The following is a 20,369-nucleotide window of genomic DNA, read 5'->3' as shown; positions in this document are numbered from 1 at the left end:
CGACACATACAAACTCCTTACAGGGTGTTTCCTCCGTGAGTTTCCTCCAGTGTGTTCCGGTTTCCTCCCACAGTCGAAAGACCCACCGGTTGGTAGGATAACCGCTCATTGTAAATTGTCCCGTGATTACACCACGGTTAAATTGGGGATCGCTGGGCAGCACAGCTCGAAGGGCCGGAAGGGCTTATTCCGTACTGTATCTCAGTGAATAAATAAAAAATTATCAGGGCAGTCTGAGGCTGTTTTATTTTCTCGAGTGGTGGAGGCTGAAGGGAAATTTCATTTAAATTTATTAAAAAACATATGAGGCATAGATAGGGTAGGTAGTCAGTGTCTTTTTTCCCCAGAGATTGTAATGTCCAGTATAAGAGAGCAGGTATTTAATGCCAGACGGGATAAATGCAACATAGATGTGAGAGGCTGTTTATTGATTTAACACACACGCAGTGGAGGATCCCTGCAAACCGCTGTCAGGGTGGAGGTGAGGCACAGAGCACAGGCGTGTTCATGAGTTAACAGTGCTAAGCACCGTTTCAGGCACATAAAGGTAGGATTTGGTCAGGGTTTGGAGGAAGAGCGATTAACAGGGGTTATTAGTTTAATGAATTTGACATGACGTGGTAATCAAATGCCGTTCTATGGTCTAACTATATAACTATAAGGTATCCTTTCCATGTAATGGACCAAAACAGCATCCTGGTCTTCATCTCTTGGTCCTTGTTTCACTTCTCATTTTCATCTTCAGGCAGATTATCTGAGAGAGAAAAAACAATATCTCATTTCTGATTCATATTTAATAATGCTGGGGGTTTCAATATATGATGTACAAAGCTATCAAGAGTTTACTGAATGTGTTTTATTAATTTGAAACCTAATTAGTTTGAACAAGTTGTCACAAGTGTGGAGCACGGGGGACCCAAGTGCAGGACACAAACACGTTTTGTAGCATTAACTAAAATAGAGTTTATTAATAGTTACTAGGAAAGCAGGGAAGCAAGGATTGTACAGAGAGACATCAAGGAGTGAATGAAGCAGAAGAGGGAATATGCGTGGCTGGAGTTGGGCTCAGACCCTGGACTTAGACTGGGACTCTGGGCCTGGGCTTGGCCTGGGACTCGGGACCTGTACTTCAACTTGGGCTTGGACTTGACCTGGGACTAGGGACCCGGACTTGGGTTTGACCTGGGATTAGGGACCCGGACTTGGGTTTGACCTGGGATTAGGGACCCGGACTTGGACTTGGGTTTGACCTGGGACTAGGGACCCGGACTTGGACTTGGAACTCAGGACTATCGGAGCCTGGACTTGGAACTCGGAACATCGGAGCCTGGATTTGGAACTCGGAACATCGAAACACAGAGCCGGGACTCTTCTTTGGATACAGAACACAGAACACAAAGAGACAGTTCCCCACTCAGGGTAGCGGCAAATGGACGGACCTACCCAGCAGAGGCAAGGATACGAAGAGACAAAACCACACAATGATAGACAGTTCTTTTATCTTGGCACAAAGTGACTCCAAGTAGCGGCGATCTCTTGACTCGACCCCGGAACTACAGATAGCGGCTCTAAACTCATTCCGGCGGGTTAACTTGATGGACCTGCTCCAGTGAGGTAGCATAGCAGGCTCGCTCAGGCGCGGTAACTTATCAGGCTCGCTCCAGTGAGGAGAGGCAACTTACTGGCACTGGCTTCGGGGAGAAGGCTTGACTCGCTCCAGCAAAGTGACTTGCTCACACTTGCTTCGCAGATGTGAGGTGATGGTCTAGCCCCGAGCAGCTGTAAGCCCGACACTATATACTGACCGTTCAGATGAGAATCAAGTGCCTTTAATTACAGAGCCCAAGAAACACGGGGAAACAATGAATTAAAGGAAAACAAGGAGTCAACGGTCCCGATCATGATACAAAGGAAATTTAAAGGGAACCAGGGAATAACCGGTCGGGACTGTGACACAAGTAATAAAACGTAAAGGAAGAGAGAAGTTTGTGCATACAGAGGCCTACGGACCAAATGTGAATGAACAGGACTGTTACGAGAAGTTACCAACAGCGCCAGTTTCCGGGGTTTGGACGCTCTAACTCTCCGGAGTACAGGTAGCTGGCACAGCCCCCTTAAGGGTTCAGGATGGCTCCGCTAATTGGTAATAATGTTCTGGGTACCAAGGATTGAGTATTTAAGGAACACCTGAACTGGGGCTCAGTGCTCAATCATAAGCCCTACTAGTGATTTCGCGTGACATTGGTTTTGTGCTCAGTTCTCAATCTGGTTTGATAATGTGTCTCCAGGCCTCCGTGTGCCAGCTCTCACAAGGAGGACGCCAGAGTTGCTCAGCTGAGGTTGTTGGTCACCCTGTTGTGACAGTACATCTTTTGACCCTGGAGAGATTCAACGGAGACCGAGTTCGTGCCGTGGCTTCATCATTCAATGCTCATTGGTGTTTACGGAGAAGCACATCGCTCACACCTGGGACATTTCAAAAAACTTTCTAGCCCATTAACCTTATGTCAGGTTGGAGAAGTCTGAGTTTCACATGATGACCATTTCATTTTTGGGTTTCATCATTTCCAATGGCAAACTCAAGATGGACCCTATGAAGACCCAGGCATTCAGAGACTAGTCACCACCACTGTTCCCTCTAAGCTGTGCGCACGTGCACACACATTTTTCAACCAGCACACAAAGGAAATTAATGTGTGCACAAAAGGCTAGTTACTTAAAATAATTATACTTATTGAAAATAATCTTTTAGTTAACTGTTTCTGTTAACTAGTTAGTCAGTTTTTCAAATAGCACAATCCACTTCACTGATTTACATCACCTCACCTATCCTGTTCCGGTTTGTACAGCTGCATCACGGTGGTAGCCATGTTTGGCGGACAGTGTTCATATCGTAAAGTTTACAAAGATCTGTTTCAAATCCTGCAGATAGCTTACTAAATTCTTATTGAAAAAAATATTGATTAAAAGAATATGTAAAAGAAGTGAAGGGTGTGAAGCAGAAAAGAATTGCAAATTTGTTTAAAGTTGAATAGCTTAACAAGATAATAGAAACTGCTACACCAAAAGCTCATGAGGTTGTGAACGTTCAGCTACAAGAAATATTTACGTATGATTCAGAAACTGGAGTTATCTGTTTGCATTGTCGTGATGCGCAAGTTACTGGAGAATTTGCTAGTGGAAAGAAGTGGGATGATATTTGGAAACTTGACTTTTTGAAGCGTCATTTGGCAAGTAAATTTGTTGTTATTCTGTGCAGTTTTATGTCAAATATTTTGTAACCCTACATAAACTGTGCCATGTGTGCATTCAGTGCGCATATACTTTTGTCACAGGAAAAAAATTTGCACAACATAAGATTTTTGCGCACACTGACTACTAAAAATTAGAGGGAACATTGGTCACCACAATCCAGTGTCAAGCAAGTCCAGCAATTCCTGTGGTTTGCAGGCTTCTACCGGATGATCATCAGGAACTTCAGCCCAGTGGCCGCTTCAGGGACAGCGCTAATGACACGGGCTCTCTTGTCTGGACTTCTGAAGCAGAGGCCATCTTCTGGGATTTCACTGCTGGATCTTGTTGCAACTTGCAAAATTCTGCAGCCGGTCTGAATACAGAAATCTCCCTCAAAAGGAAATGTAGAAAGGAGCCGATGTAGTAGATAATTAATCAGCTTTCTTACAAAGTAGTCCCATTGGATTTTTCCTCACTATCAGTGATGGGGCCCAATGGCCACTTTATTAGATGTAATGCCCTGGTTCATAGTCTTCACTGTTATGCTGTATGTATTTCATTTTGTGCTGTTCTGCTTGTTTTCAGCTTGTGTTTGGCTTACTGTTGAAGATAAGAGATGGGAGAATTGTGTGCCACTCATTTGTAACAGGGTAACGAATTACACACCGTCCACACAAACGGGGGTTTGGGGGGGGGCGCTCGCACTTCAATGTCACACATTTGGCAGGGCCGGAGATTGTCTTTCCTGAACTTGCACAGCCGAGGAAATCAGTGTTTCATTGTGGGGGGTATCGTCTGGGATCGATTTTGTTGGATGCTGTGTGATTGCCCTGAGCATTGATCTAGTAGGTTGTGTGTTTAAGTCAGTGCTAAACTATTGTCCGGTAAAGTGATTATGATAGGTGGTTATGGATGCTGCCGGGGTTGAGCGGTGGTGCGAATCCTCGGGGTTACTGGGAACAAATTCATGTGTGTTGAGTTGGGTAGACATTTGTATCCCTGATCAGCTGCTAATTTGAACTTTAAGTACTGATAAAGCTGTAGGAGCAGTTGTGATGGTGGAGCGGAGGCAGGGAAAGACTTTGTTTGAGTCCAAACTAGCGCTGACGTAACGGCAGGGGAACTGCCTGGTACTGTTGGGATCCCAGGAGAGGGGAGAGACCGTGGGTTGACCATACTTTCTGGGAGGAGGAGAGTGTAGGAGAGCAGGTCAAATCACAAGCCGAGTCTCCTGTAGCTGGGGGCAGAGACTTCAAAGACAGGCTGCTCTTGTTTCTGTGGAGCGAGGGGAAGGATTGGTCTGATTTGGAATGTCTAATGAGTCCCCCAGTGAAGAATGGGGCTTCTGAGTTGGTATCAGCCTTTACCACCCTGGCGAATAAATGGCCCAGTGCCCAGACAGAGGGTCCCACCCCCGAGGGGGAAGAGTATGAGACTTGGGCGGAGCAGGACGCTCTGCTAGACGAGTGGCGGTGCTCTGATGATGTAAAATGACAGCCATTGGTTGAGAGTTTGGAAGGCCGGGCTGCTGACGTAATGAGAGCCGGAAAGATGCAGAACCCCTTTGCCACCTCTGCGGCCAACGTGCAAGCACTGGAAAAGGTGTTTGGCGTGACGGGAAGCCCAATAGAGCTCATGACAGGCTTTCAGAACGTGTGTCAAGAGAAGGGGGAGAAGCTTTCTGCCTACATCTTCTGTTAGAGAGGCAGCTAAATTGCTTGCGGCGTAGAGGGGCCATTCAAACGCTTGAGGTGAATCAGTTAAGAATGGACCAAGTGGCGAGAGGCGCTCATTTGCCGGACCTGATTGTTTGGGGCATCTGAATGTCTCATAAGACGCACCCCACTCCCTCGTTTGTCGAGCGGATCAGAGAAGTAGGAGAGGAGAACGCAATGGAGGCGCAGGAGGCATCCGTCCGCAGGGTCCAGTCATCAGTGGTCCCCTTGACTGAGGTCAGCACTGATAACCCACCCCGGGGACTGGTGAAGGAGCTGGTGGCAGAGTTTAGGACTGAGCTGTCCCAGTTGTTATCAGTGGGTGCAGCCCACCCTATGATGGAGCTGATAGGGAGGCAGAATCTCTAAAGGGTCGGACTATGCAGAGCGCTGCTAGCAGCCGGGGTCCCGCAAGAAATAGTAGGGGACAGAGGGTCCAGTGAGATGGAGGAACTGAGGGAAATACATGTTAGTAGGGAAGTGGTGTTAGGTAAATTGAAGGGATTAAAGGCAGATAAATCCCCAGGGCCAGATGCTCTGCATCCCAGAGTGCTTAAGACAGTAGCCCAAGAAATAGTGGATGCATTAGTGATAATTTTTCAAAACTCGTTAGATTCTGGACTAGTTCCTGAGGGTTGGAGGGTGGCTAATGTAACCCCACTTTTTAAAAAAGGAGGGAGAGAGAAACCAGGGAACTATAGACCGGTTAGCCTAACGTCGGTGGTGGGGAAGCTGCTGGACTCAGTTATCAAAGATGTGATAACAGCACATTTGGAAAGCGGTGAAATCATCGAACAAAGTCAGCATGGATTTGTGAAAGGAAAATCATGTCTGACGAATCTCATAGAATTTTTTGAGGATGTAGCTAGTGGAGTGGATAGGGGAGAACCAGTGGATGTGGTATATTTGGATTTTCAAAAGGCTTTTGACAAGGTCCCACACAGGAGATTAGTGTGCAAACTTAAAGCACACAGTATTGGGGGTAAGGTATTGGTGTGGATAGAGAATTGGTTAGCAGACAGGAAGCAAAGAGTGGGGATAAACGGGACCTTTTCAGAATGGCAGGCAGTGACTAGTGGGGTACCGCAAGGCTCAGTGCTGGGACCCCAGTTGTTTACAATATATATTAATGACTTGGATGAGGGAATTAAATGCAGCATCTCCAAGTTTGCGGATGACGTGAAGCTGGGTGGCAGTGTTAGCTGTGAGGAGGATGCTAAGAGGATGCAGGGTGACTTGGATAGGTTAGGTGAGTGGGCAAATTCATGGCAGATGCAATTTAATGTGGATAAATGTGAAGTTATCCACTTTGGTGGCAAAAATAGGAAAGCAGATTATTATCTGAATGATGGCCGATTAGGAAAAGGGGAGGCGCAACGAGACCTGGGTGTCATTATACACCAGTCATTGAAAGTGGGCATGCAGGTACAGCAGGCGGTGAAAAAGGCGAATGGTATGCTGGCATTTATAGCAAGAGGATTTGAGTACAGGAGCAGGGAGGTACTACTGCAGTTGTACAAGGCCTTGGTGAGACCACACCTGGAGTATTGTGTGCAGTTTTGGTCCCCTAATCTGAGGAAAGACATCCTTGCCATAGAGGGAGTACAAAGAAGGTTCACCAGATTGATTCCTGGGATGGCAGGACTTTCATATGAAGAAAGACTGGATGAACTAGGCTTGTACTCGTTGGAATTTAGAAGATTGAGGGGGGATCTGATTGAAATGTATAAAATCCTAAAGGGATTGGACAGGCTAGATGCAGGAAGATTGTTCCCGATGTTGGGGAAGTCCAGAACGAGGGGTCACAGTTTGAGGATAGAGGGGAAGCCTTTTAGGACTGAGATTAGGAAAAACTTCTTCACACAGAGAGTGGTGAATCTGTGGAATTCTCTGCCACAGGAAACAGTTGAGGCCAGTTCATTGGCTATATTTAAGAGGGAGTTAGATATGGCCCTTGTGGCTAGGGGGATCAGAGGGTATGGAGGGAAGGCTGGTGCAGGGTTCTGAGTTGGATGATCAGCCATGATCATAATAAATGGTGGTGCAGGCTCGAAGGGCCGAATGGCCTACTCCTGCACCTATTTTCTATGTTTCTATGCAAGAAGGGGAGCGACCGGTATTGTCTGTTATAACTGTGGTGAAGGACACTTCAGGCAGGAGTGTGAACGATGGGAAGCCCCTCAGAGTGAGCCTATGGGTACCTAAGCAGAGAGAGACATCGGGAAACTTAGAAGAGACCCAGCGAGAGGATGGCCTGGCATATCGGGGATATCGGGGGGTTGGGGGGTCGGGGGGGGGGATATATCAAGGAATACCATAAAGCAAAAAAAAAAACAATTTCTGAAGGCTTTTTGGGCCAATCTCTAGTGTATCGCGACGGATAGAGGGTATTTATGCTGGAGCCGTACTCAACACGGGGTCACGGGTTACTTTGCTGTACTGTTCATTTTACAACCAGTATCTGATGCATTTACTATTGATGCCCCTCAGAGCACTAGAGATCTGGGGTCTTAGTGTGGGTGATTATCCATATGATGCTTATTTGTCAGTGAAACTGGAGCTTTCGGAGGCTGATGTGGGAGTGGCTGAGATCCTTGGTACATTGAAAATCTAGTCAAGAAGAAAAGAAAAGCTAACAAAAGGTTAAAAAAAAACTAGGTGATAATAGAGATCTAGAAGATTATAATGCTAGCAGGAAGGAGTTTAAGAATGAAATTAGGAGAGCCAGAAGGAGCCATGAGAAGGCCGTGGTGAGCAAAGATTAAAGAAAACCCCAAGGCATTCTACAGTACGTGAAGAACAAGAGGATAAGATTTGAGAGAATAGGACCAATCAAGTGTGACAGTGGGAAAGTGTATCTGGAACCGGAGGAGATAACAGAGGTACTTAATGACTACTTTGCTTCAGTATTCACTATGGAAAAGGATCTTGGTGATTGTAGGGATGACCTACAGTGGACTGAAAAGCTTGAGCATATAGATATGAAGCATTTGGAAAGCATCAAGTTGGATTTGTCACCGGGACCAGAGGAGATGTACCCCAGGCTACTGTGCGAGGTGAGGGAGGAGATTGCTGAGCCTCTGGCGATGATCTTTGCATCATCAATGGGGATGGGAGAGGTTCTGAAGGACTGGAGGGTTGCAGATGTTGTTCCCTTATTCAATAAGGGGAGTAGAGATAGACCAGTGAGTCATATTTCAGTGGTTGGTAAGTTGATGGAGAAGATCCTGAGAGGCAGGATTTATGAACATTTAGAGAGGCATAATATGATTAGGAATAGTCAGCATGGCTTTGTGAAAGGCAGGTTGTGCATTACGAGCCTGATTGAATTTTTTGAGGATGTGACTAAACACATTGATGAAGGTAGAACAGTAGTTGTAGTGTATATGGATTTCAGCAAGGCATTTGATAAGGTACCCCATGCAAGGCTTATTGAGAAAGTAAGGAGGCGTGGGATCTTAAGGGGACATTGCTTTGTGGATCCAGAATTGGCTTGCTCACAGAAGGCAGAATGGTTGTAGATGGGTCATATTCTGCATGGAGGCTGGTGACCAGTGGTGTGCCTCAGGGATCTGTTCTGGGACCCCCTTCTCTTTGTGATTTTTATAAATGACCTGGATGAGGAATTGGAGGGATCGGTTAGTAAATTTGCTGATGACATAAAGGATGGGGGTGTTGTGGATAGTGTGGAGGGCTGTCAGAGGTTACAGTGGGACATCGATAGGATGCAAAACTGGGCTGAGAAGTGGCAGATGGAGTTCAGCCCAGATAAGTGCGAGGTGGTTCATCTTGGTAGGTCAAATATGATGGCAGAATGTAGTATTAATGGTAAGACTCTTGGCAGTGTGGAGGATCAGAGGGATCTTGGGGTCCAAGTCCATAGGACACTCAAAGCTGCTACGCAGGTTGACTCTGTGGTTAAGGCGGCATACGGTGTATTTGCCTTCATCAATCGTGGGATTGAGTTTAAGAGCCAAGAGGCAATGTTATAGCTATGTAGGACCCTGGTCAGACCCCATTTGGAGTATTGTGCTCAGTTCTGGTCACCTCACTGCAGGAAGGATGTGAAAACTATAGAAAGGGTGCAGAGGAGATTTACAAGGATGTTGCCTGGATTGGGGAGCATGCCTTGTGAGAATAGGTTGAGTGAACTTTATCTTTTCTCCTTGGAGTGATGGAAGATGAGAGGTGACCTGATAGAGGTGTTCAAGATAATGAGAGGCATTGATTGTGTGGATAGTCAGAGGCTTTTTCCCAGGGCTGAAATGGCTAGCATGAGGGGGCACAGTTTTAAGGTGACTGGAAGTAGGTACAGAGATGTCAGGGGTAAGTTGTTTTTTATCTTTTTTTAAAAATGCAGAGTGGTGAGTGCGTGGAATGGGCTGCCGGCGACGGTGGTGGAGGTGGATATGATAGGGTCTTTTAAGAGACTCCTGGATAAGTATATGGAGCTTAGAAAAATAGAGGGCTATGGGTAACCTGAAGTAATTTCTAAAGTAAGTACATGTTCGGCACAGTTTTGTGGGCCGAAGGGCCTATATTGTGGTGTAGGTTTTCTATGCTTCTATTAGTGCTGGTTTATCCAGACCCCATTGAGAAGGGTGGAGTTTCAACTCTTGTGGGCACAACTACTCCTGCTGTGAGGAGGTTAATGGGAGCCTGCAAGGAGAGAGCTTTCTGAAAACATTGTCTATTCAGCCGGTGTTTCGAGCTACTTTTGAGGAAGTGTGTGGCCACATTGGGCCGGATAATGAGCTTAGACGAGGGATTGTGTGGTTCACCCAGTCAAAACCAATTGTGTTACCGCCTGGGAAAGTAGTGAGAGTGATGGGAAACTCCAAATTTCCCAGAATGCCCGAGGCCAAGGCCCTCCTGGAGGATGCTCCAGAAGACCCCAAAGAGGAGTCGGGCTTATCTGCTGGGGTACTGGTGAGGTCCAAACTGCAGAAACCCTGTTTACAGGTGAACAGGATGGCAGTGGTGGTCAGGAACACTACAAAGAGGGAGGTCACCTTCAAGCAGGGGATGCCCCTGGCATACCTCTTCCTGGTGACCGAAATGTCTAATGTCCCTGTGAGACAAGCCAGGGAGAAACCCTTTTTGAAAAAGGGAACGTTAACTGCTGAGTCATTCAACTTTGGGGACTCCCCGGTACCTGCGGGTCGGAAGAGGAGGTTGACAGAGAAGATGTTGAAGCTGGAAGGTATCTTTTCTACTGACAAGTTTGATGTGGATTGCTCCAAGAGCACATGCCACACTATCCGGGTGACTGAGGATACCCTGTTTAGAGAGGTAGCTGAGATTGGCCCCTGCAGAGGTAGAGGACATTTGGCAGCATTTGTGTAAGTTGAAGGAAGCTGGGATCATCACAGTGTCTCAAAGCCCCTATGCGTCCCCAATAATAGTAGCCAGGAAGAAGAATGAGAAGGTACAGATGTGTGTGGACTATAAGTCTCTGAACAGATCTCTGAACCGTCCCTGACCAGTATACTGTCTTGAGGATCGAAGACATGCTTGCCTGTCTGATTGGTGTGAAATGGGTCAGTGTGCTGGACTTGAGGAGTGGGTATTACCAGATCCCCATGAGTGAGGTTGACAAAGAAAGCGGCAACTTTGTCCACTGGGATTTTTCCAGTTTGAGAGGATGCCCCAGGGCATATCAGGAGCCCCTGCGATCCAGTGTGTCATGGAGAAAACAGTGGGAGATATGAACTTGCTTGAGGTATTGGTGTATCTGGATGCCCTCATAGTGTGTGAGTCCACTTTGGAGGAACATTAAGTGAGGTAACTGAAGGTGCTGGGCTGCCTGAAAGCTAAAGGGTTAAAACTTCCCTAGACAAGTGCCAGTTCTGCCAAACGTCTGTCAACTATGTTGGACATATAGTCTCACGGAATGGAGTAGGCACAGATCCATCTAAGATGGAGGCGGTGACCACATGGCCAAGGCCCCAGACTGTGAGCACTTTGCGCTCGTTCCTTGGGTTCTGTGGGTACAATCGTAGGTTCAGGAAGGACTACACGAAAGTCAGTCGCCCTTTAAATCAGTTTCTGTGTGGTTACCCTCCCTTGGGGAAGAAAGGGATGAGGAGAGGAGGGTAAAGATTATCTTAGCTTTTCAAAGCCTTTTGGAGCGAGATGAATGTGAAGAGGTATTTCAGTTGCTAAAGGAGCTGCTGACACAAGCACCTGTGCTGGATTTTGCAGACCCCAGGTTGCTGTATGTACTGCATATGGATGCCAGCAGAGAGGACTTTGGGGGTGTTCTGTATCAGGATCAGGGCACAGGGTTGAGGCCAGTTGTGTTTGTCAGCTGGAGTCTGTAACCTTCTGAGGAAAAAGTATCCCATGCACAAATTGGAGTTCCTGACATTGAAATGGGCTATGGTTGAGTGACTACCTCTATGGTGCCAAGTTTGAGGTGAGATGGACAACAATCCCCTAACTTGTATCCTGACCTTGGTGAAATTGGATGCCACAGGCCTTCGGTGTTTGACAGCATTGTCTGCCTATGATTTCAGCCTGAAGTACCGGCTGGGAAGTAGGAACATTGACACTGATGCTTTGTTCCTATGTGCACATGAAGGGCTGGACAGGGACGGAGAGTGGGAGAGCGTTCCTGCCCCGGGGGTGAAAGCTATGTGCCAGTTTTCCATCACCGTGAAGGCAAGGGCAGGATTGAGTGGTAGATCAACCGGGAACTTCCGATGGTGCCATTCCACAAGTTTACTGTAACGTGACTTTGAAGACAAACCAGTTGGCGGAATGGAGTCCCAGGGAAATGGCAGCTGCTCAGTGAGATGACCCAGGCATCGGTACCATTTGGTCAGCAGTTGAAAAGGGAAACATGGCCAAGCAGAGAAGATGAAACTTGTCTCAATCACTGAGAGAATGGCGTAGATTGGAGCTGAGGAACCAGATCCTCTACCGGGTCACGTTGCCTCCGGACCAACCTTGGCGTTCCCCGCTGGTTCTGCCTGAGAGGTGTCAGAGGATTGTGTTGAAGTCATTCATGATGATTCTGGACACTCGGGGATTGAAAAGTCCTATGGATTGCTCAGAGATCGGTTCCACAGGCCCCGAATGAAGCCACAGGTCGAAGAGTACTGCGAGTCGTGCATTCCATGTATACGGAGGAGAATGCTGCCTACAAGGGTCACTCCATTGTCCCACAACCTTGATCTGGTGTGGATGGATTTCCTGTCAATAGAGCCAGATGCCAGCAACATGGCGAATGTCTTGTCATTACAGATCACTACACTAGATATGCACAAGCTTTCCCTACCAATGATCAGAGGGCATCCACTGTGACCAAAGTGTTATGGGAGAAGTATTTCATTTATTACAGCCTGCCCAGGCAGATACATAATAATCAGGGACGGGATTTCGAGAGTCGACTCATGAGTTACTAAGCGTGCTTGGAGTCAAAGTCAAGGACTACGCCTTATCACCCACAGGGTGATCCTCAGCCCGAGAAGTTTAATTGGACCTTGCTAGACATGCTCAGAGCCTTGGAGATCAGCAAGAAGAACAAGTGGAGTCAACATATTGGGCAACTGGTCCACTGTTACAACTGTACACAGAATGAAGCTACCGGGTGATTGCCGTATTATCTGATGCTTGGGCGTGAGGCAAGGCTGCCCATCGACCTTTGTTTTGGGACTGGTGAGGAAGACCTACCATTGAAGACTTATCTGAAGTATGTGTCTGATATGAGAAGGGAGCTGAAAAAGGCTTATGAATTAGTGAGGTCGGAACTGCCAAGCAGAATCAAGGAAATAAGAGGACGTATGATCAAAATGTTAGATTCTCCCAACTCATGCGGGGAGACTGAGTCCTCATAAGGAATTTGGGGCTACCTGGGAAGCACACGTTGACTGACCGCTGGGCAGCTACGCCCTATGCAGTGGAGAGTCAGATGCCAAAATGTACCAGTTTTCCAGGTGAAACCAGAGGATGGGAATGGGCCTGTCAAGATTCTCCATTGGAACCACCTTCTGCCTCTGGGACAAGAGGTGCTGGTTGACCCAGAGCCCGACCTGGAGCCTACACCTAGTCAGAGGACTCTGTGGCAACACGGAAAGACTGAAGGACCAGCAGCAGGAAGTATGAGACTGGCCCCCCGCCCCTGAATGGGAAATGGGAGTGTGGTATATGCTGCCTTTTGCTAACTCCCCACTGATTAAGGAAGAGATTCCCAACCCTTCTTGTGCGGAGGCTGGTGAAATCAGGGGGACTATCTGTGGACAGGCTGGGTTTCAGCGGAACCGTGAAGGGGGTGATGCGGAGCTCAGCCAGGTGGCAGAGGGGTCCGAGTTGCAGGAGGGCACGAGTGATAGACCAGGGGACGCCTCACCAGATAGACCAGCAGTATCCCAAGGAGTGTTGGAATCTGAAGAAGTAGATGATAGAGTAAGGAGGTCTCAAAGAATTAGGAGACCCCCAGCTAGGCTGGCCTATGTAGCACCAGGGGAACAGAGTGCTACGGCTATCCCCCTAGTAAAATATGTCCGTACTCTTTACAAATGGATTGGAGGTTCTGACATCATGAAATTCTTTTGAAAACATTTTATTAATGACACCGTGTAATGATACATTAGGAGTGTATGGGGTATCAGAGAGGGGTAGCACCTCTGGTGGGGGAACATGTCGCGTCCTTTTCAGGGCGGTTAGTCCACCTTTGGTCCCCACCTGGCACTCAGCTCTCACCTGTGGCTCCCCGTAGCTGTTTGCATGCGACAGCAGCCACACCCTGGGCAACAGCTTCGACAAGCCGGCTAAGCCAGGTGAGGGTAGCCGACGGGTCTCAAACCCTCGGTGAGATAGGGAGTTGTCTATCCCAGCATGTGAAGACAGACTCCGGCGGATTGAGCGGACGAGACCAACGGAAGGTCCAACAGTCAAGAAGGTGGTCTCTGCAAGCGTCGTGGAACGCGTAGAGCAGAACAAGACACAGAAGACGTCCTGGTCATCCACTGTGCCTAGTCTCATCTCCAGCCGTCTCAACTCTGTCTTGCTACTGGATCCAGATGGGAATTGGGAAGAGAGAGTGAGGCTGATGCTGCACAACTCTCCCTCACTTAAATCTAAATCAATGGTGTCAAGGTCTTCATTGACGACAACGATGGACGAACAATATTAATGATGGGATGACAAATTATTTCAAAGTCATGAGGACATGACTATTTTGGTGGGGGGAGAGTATAATTGCCCTGGTTCCTATTTCTTGTTCCTGTTCCGTGCGAGCTGCTTGTTTTCCACTGATGTTTGGGTTACTGTTGAAGATAAGAGGTGGTAGAATTGTGTGCCATCCAATTAAGATGGTCAGATTAAGGGGAGGTTTCTCTGGTGAGGGACACTAAGGTTAGGCTTGAGGTTTTGGTTAGAGAGATGAAGAGAAAAGAGCTTGTAGGATTTGACCCAGAGCGGGGCTGTGATTTGACAAAGCCGGGGGAGATTGAAGGAGGATCAGTGAAGGGGAAACCGTGAGCTCCAACTTGTGCACATTAGACTGTTTCATTGAAATGGGACCTTTTCTCTTTTTGTTCTTTCGTTACTAACCCTTTAGTCAAATTAAGAATTACAAAGCCCAACATTTTAATTGTGTGTGGTGCACTGTCTGTTATTTCTCATTTGTGACAAGGGAACGAATTGCACAGCATCCACACAAACAGAGGTTTGGGGTGGGCTCGCACCTCAATCTCACAGGTTTGGCGGGCCAGAGATGGTCTTCCCCAGACTTAGGTAGCCGAGGAACCGAGAGTGATTCACAGGTGTATCACTACACCTGTTCATTAAGGTAATCATTTAATGAGGCAATCATGTGGCAGTGATTCAATGCGTAATAGCACGCAGACAGGGTAAAGAGGTTCAATTATTCAGACCAAACGTCAGAATGAGGAAATCATATGATTTAGATGTCGTTGACCATGCACTAATTGTTGGTGCTAGATAGGGTGGTTTGCGTATCTCGGAAATTGCTGGTCTCCTGGCATTTTCATTCATGACTGTCCAGTGAGTGGCAGTTCCGTGAGCGAAAATGTCTTGTTAATGAGAGAGGTCTGAGGAGAATGGTTCAAGCTGACAGGAAGGTGTCAGTGACTCAAATAACCATACACTATAACAGTGGTGTGCAGAAGAGCATCTCTGAATGCATAACACATTGAATCTTGAGGTGGATGGTTTACAGCAGAAGACCACACCAAATTCTAGATGTATCTAATAAAGTTGCCACTGAGGGTGTTTAAGGTCTCACTCAAAAGCTAGTACTGCAATGGAGCAACACTCCATATGAACATCAGTGGGGATTTATGCTGAAATGGCATAAATCCCCACTGAGTGTGAAGGTGAAAACAGAACACTGCCAGAGGCAAGGTGTTACTATCTGATACATGGCTGTCATTTCAGTTATTTCCAAGAGTTTGTTTAATGATTCCTTTAACACATGTTGATATCTTGGTTTTCCTACTCACCCCGATGTGAATGACAACTGGGGTCTCCAACATACAATAGCGACTTTCCCTCCAAAGCCAGAAGGACCGGGAAAGCTTTACGCACTGTGTTAAATGACCCTTTATAGATTTCGCTGACCAAGAGCTGCAAATTTTTTGGGCAATGGAAGAGAGAAAATTCCAGTTTTTTGTGTTCAGCCAAAGCCTGGAAACAGAAGACAAAAGATATTCAGAACGATATCCAATATAATTCAAAGAAATGCATTTGGTGGACATTTGGCCACTGAATGAATTTGGCCAGCAGTGAAATATGTTACACTTTCACTGTGTTAACTGGATATCAGGGAGGGGGATGTTTATCAAGTGGGAATGATGTTCTGATCAGCTGGTGTTCCACCTTCTGCCCTGGTCAAAGTCACTTGAACTTTTACCTTTATTGAGAAATAATGTAGTGCAGATATTGAGAGTCGTAGAATCAGGGTGTACAACACAGAATCAGGCCCTTCATCATACCAGATCCATACTAACCCATATGCCTGTATTAGGACCTTGTCCATCTTTGCCTTGTCTATTTAAGTGCCTGTATAATTGCCTCTTAAATGTAGCAGTTCTGTAACGAGAGAGCTGCGGACGGTGGTGAACACAAGTGCAGAGTAAGGTGTAGAATTAACTCTGACCCAGATTTGAAATAAAGGAAAAGGAAAATCAGCTGAGGTGTGGAATGCATAGTTTATCCAATGTTCTCAGTTTGCTCTGCTGTCCTTGGTCACGATTACACCCACCCTCCCTCACTCCACCACAGGATCAGTCTCACCAGTAACGAGTGCTTTGCTACCCACGGTGTAAGTGTTACTTGCCAGTTTTAACTCACCTGAACAGCAAGGCCAGTATTGTAGATAGTCCCAAAGGTACCATTCATCTCCTGGTAACTCAGGAGCTGTTGCAGCAAGAGCACGATGGCTTGTTCAGTGTAATGTCTTTCCATGGTATCAAGATCATTGCGATGGTGTATGCAGGTGAGAGCAAGGACAGTCATGGAGGCTGTATCTACAACGTAGAATTAGAAAGAGAATCAGAATCGGCTTTAACATCACCAGCATATGTCGCGAAATTTGTTGTCCTTGTGGTGACAGTAGAATGCAATACATAATAACTGAAAAAAACATGAATTACAATATACATATACACACACAGGTAATGGGGATGGCAGTAAAGTTTTCTCAGGGGTAGGGGAGTCTGAAACAAAGGAGCATAGATTTAGAATGAGAGGAAAAGGGGTTTAAATTGGACCTGAGGGGCAATTTCCCACAAAGGTAGTGAGTAAATGGAACGAGCTGCCAGAGGAAGTGGTTGAGGCAGGTATTGTTTAAGGAGCACATGGAGGGGTAATCCTTGGGGAGGGGGATATGGGCTAAACACAGGAAATTGGGACTAGGTAGGTGGTCGGTGGAGTAGTCTGAGACAGAGTTGTAGGGCTTCGGCTCATTCGAGCCATGGCGAGCTAAGTGGGTAGGTGGACTTCATTTTTTTTTGGAGCATAGTGAGCATGTCTGTAGGGTTACTACTTTGCTCTGGGTGCCCGATGTGGGAATCCTGGGAATCTTCCAGTCTCCCAATAGCTAGGGATGAGATTATGGATTACCTGGAGGCACATGACAAAATAGGCCAAAGCCAGCATGGTTTCCTGAAAGGAAAATCCTGCCTGACTAACCTACTGCAATTTTTTGAGGAAATTACAAGCAGGGTAGACAAAAGAGATGCAGTAGATATGGTGTACTTGGATTTTCAGAAGGCCTTTGACAAGGTACTGCACAGGAGTCTGCTTAGCAAGATAAGAGCTCATGGAATTACAGGGAAGTTACTTGCATGGGTGGAGCATTGGTTGATAGGAAGAAAACAAAGTGGGAATAAAGGGATCCTATTCTGGCTGGCTGTCAGTTACCAGTGGATTTCCACAGGGGTCAGTGTTGGGACTGCTACTTTTTACGAAGTACATCAAGGATTTGGACTACAAGATTAATGGATTTGTGGCTAAATTTGCCGATAATATAAGAATAGGTGGAGGAGTGGGCAGTGTTGAGGAAACAGAGAGCCTGCAGAGAGACTTAGATAGCTTAGGGGAATGGGAAAAGTGGAAAATAACATACAATGTTGGAAAGTGTTATGGTCATGTGCTTTGGTGAAAGAAATAAACGGGCAGACTATTATTTAGATGGGCAGTGAATTCAAAATGCAGAGATGCAAAAGGACTTGGGAGTCCTTGTGCAGGATACCCTAAAGGTTAACCTGCAGGTTGAGTCAACCTCCGGGTTGAGTCGGTGGTGAAGAAGGCAAATGCAATGTTGGCATTCATTTCTAGAGGTGTAGAATATAAGAGCAGGGATGTGATGTTGAGGCTCTATAAGGCACTTATGAGACCACATTGTACTATTACAGCTACAGAAAGGGTGGGTAATGTAGCAGGATGCTCTTTTGAGTCAATATGGGTGGAAGTCAGGAACAGGAAGGGAGCAGTTACTGTACTAGGGGTATTCTATAGGCCCCCTGGTAGCAGCAGAGATACAGAAGAGCAGATTGGGAGGCAGATTTTGGAAAGGTGCAAAAATAACCGGGTTGTTATCATGGGTGACTTTACCTTCCCTAATATTGATTGGCACCTAATTAGTTCCAAGGGTTTAGATGGGGCAGAGTTTGTTAAGTGTGTCCAGGATGGATTCCTGTCATAGTATGTGGACAGGCCGACCAGGGGGAATGCCATACTAGATAATGAACCGGGTCAGGTCACAGATCTCTCAGCAGGTGAGCATGTGGGGGACAGTGACCACCGCTCCCTGGCCTTTAGCATTATCATGGAAAAGGATAGAATCAAAGAGGACAGGAAAATTTTTAACTGGGGAAAGGCAAATTATAAGGCTATAAGGCTAGAACTTGCGGGTGTGAATTGGGATGATGTTTTTGCAGGGAAATGTACTATGGACATGTGGTCGATGTTTAGAGATCTCTTGCGGGATGTAAGGGATAAATTTCTTCCGGTGAGGAAGATAAAGAATGGTAGGGTGAAGGAACCATGGGTGACAAGTGAGGTGGAAAATCTAGTCAGGTGGAAGAAGGCAGCATACATGAGGTTTAGGAAGCAAGGATCAGATGGGTCTATTGAGGAATATAGGGAAGCAAGAAAGGAGCTTAAGAAGGGGCTGAGAAGAGCAAGGAGGGGGCATGAGAAGGCCTTGGCGAGTAGGGTAAAGGAAAACCCCAAAGCATTCTTCAATTATGTGAAGAAAAAAAGGATGACAGGATTGAAGGTAGGACTGATTAGAGATAAAGGTGGGAAGATGTGCCTGGAGGCTGTGGAAGTGAGCGAGGTCCTCAATGAATACTTCTCTTCGGTATTCACCAATGAGAGGGAACTTGATGATGGTGAGGACAATATGAGTGAGGTTGCTGTCCTGGAGCATGTTGATATTAAGGGAGAGGAGGTGTTGGAGTTGTTAAAATACATTAGGACAGATAAGTCCCCAGGGCCTGACAGAATATTCCCCAGGCTGCTCCACGAGGTGAGAGAAGAGATTGCTGAGCCTCTGGCTAGGATCCTTATGTCCTCGTTGTCCACGGAAATGGTACCGGAGGATTGGAGGGAGGCGAATGTTGTTCCCTTGTTCAAAAAAGGTAGTAGGGATAGTCTGGGTAATTATAGACCAGTGAGCCTTACGTCTGTGGTGGGAAAGGTGGTGGGAAAGCTGTTGGAAAAGATTCTTAGAGATAGGATCTATAGGCATTTAGAGAATCATGGTCTGATCAGGGACAGTCAGCATGGCTTTGTGAAGGGCAGATCGTGTCTAACAAGCCTGATAGAGTTCTTTGAGGAGGTGACCAGGCATATGGATGAGGGTAGTGCAGTGGATGTGATCTATATGGATTTTAGTAAGGCATTTGACAGGGTTCCACACGGTAGGCTTATTCAGAAAGTTAGAAGGCATGGGATCCAGGGAAGTTTGGCCAGGTGGATTCAGAATTGACTTGCCTGCAGAAGGCAGAGGGTGGTGGTGGAGGAAGTACATTCAGATTGGAGGATTGTGACTAGTGGTGTCCCACAAGGATCTGTTCTACTTTTCATGATTTTTATTAATGACCTGGATGTAGGGGTAGAAGGGTGGGTTGGCAAGTTTGCAGACAACACAGAGGTTGGTGGTGTTGTAGGTAGTGTAGAGGATTGTCGAAGATTGCAGAGAGACGTTGATAGGATGCAGAAGTGGGCTGAGAAGTGGCAGATGGAGTTCAACCCGGAGAAGTGTGAGGTGGTACACTTTGGAAGGACAAACTCCAAAAGAGTACAAAGTAAATGGCAGGATTTGGTAGTGTGGAGGAGCAGAGGGATCTCGGGGTACATGTCCACAGATCCCTGAAAGTTGCCTCACAGGTGGATAGGGTAGTTAAGAAAGCTTATGGGGTGTTAGCTTTCATAAGTCGAGGGATAGAGTTTAAGAGTCGCGATGTAATGATGCAGCTCTATAAAACTCTGGTTAGGCCACACTTGGAGTACTGTGTCCAGTTCTGGTCGCCTCACTATAGGAAGGATGTGGAAGCATTGGAAAGGGTACAGAGGAGATTTACCAGGATGCTGCCTGGTTTAGAGAGTATGCATTATGATCAGAGATTAAGGGATCTAGGGCTTTACTCTTTGGAGAGAAGGAGGATGAGAGGAGACATGATAGAGGTGTACAAGATAATAAGAGGAATAGATAGAGTGGATAGCCAGCGCCTCTTCCCCAGGGCACCACTGCTCAATACAAGAGGACATGGCTTTAAGGTAAGGGGTGGGAAGTTCAAGGGGGATATTAGAGGAAGGTTTTTTACTCAGAGAGTGGTTGGTGCGTGGAATGCACTGCCTGAGTCAGTGGTGGAGGCAGATACACTAGTGAAGTTTAAGAGACTACTAGACAGGTGTATGGAGGAATCTAAGGTGGGGGCTTAT

At 46.7% G+C, this 20,369-nt stretch overlaps 1 protein-coding gene across 3 annotated transcripts in view; it reads right to left on the bottom strand.

The window, feature by feature from the left end:
• Positions 1-362: 362 nt before the first annotated feature.
• Positions 363-20,369, bottom strand: part of LOC140202274 (transcobalamin-2-like) — a 40,452-nt gene continuing 20,445 nt past the window's right edge. For 2 of the 3 annotated variants that reach the window (XM_072267162.1, XM_072267163.1), the window contains exons 6-8: positions 16,269-16,444; positions 15,419-15,602; positions 363-754 (exon numbers count right to left, since the gene is read on the bottom strand). In XM_072267162.1, the coding sequence (XP_072123263.1) occupies positions 723-754; positions 15,419-15,602; positions 16,269-16,444 (392 nt within the window). In that variant the 3' untranslated portion in view covers positions 363-722. The remainder of the gene's footprint in view (positions 755-15,418; positions 15,603-16,268; positions 16,445-20,369) is intronic. The other variant, XM_072267164.1, reaches the window with a different exon arrangement.

The sequence above is a fragment of the Mobula birostris genome, chromosome 8 (assembly GCF_030028105.1).
Source record: "Mobula birostris isolate sMobBir1 chromosome 8, sMobBir1.hap1, whole genome shotgun sequence".
Taxonomy (NCBI): Eukaryota; Metazoa; Chordata; class Chondrichthyes; order Myliobatiformes; family Myliobatidae; genus Mobula; species Mobula birostris.
Note: the sequence above shows the minus strand (reverse complement) of the source record. Positions and strands in the feature narration are given on the sequence as shown.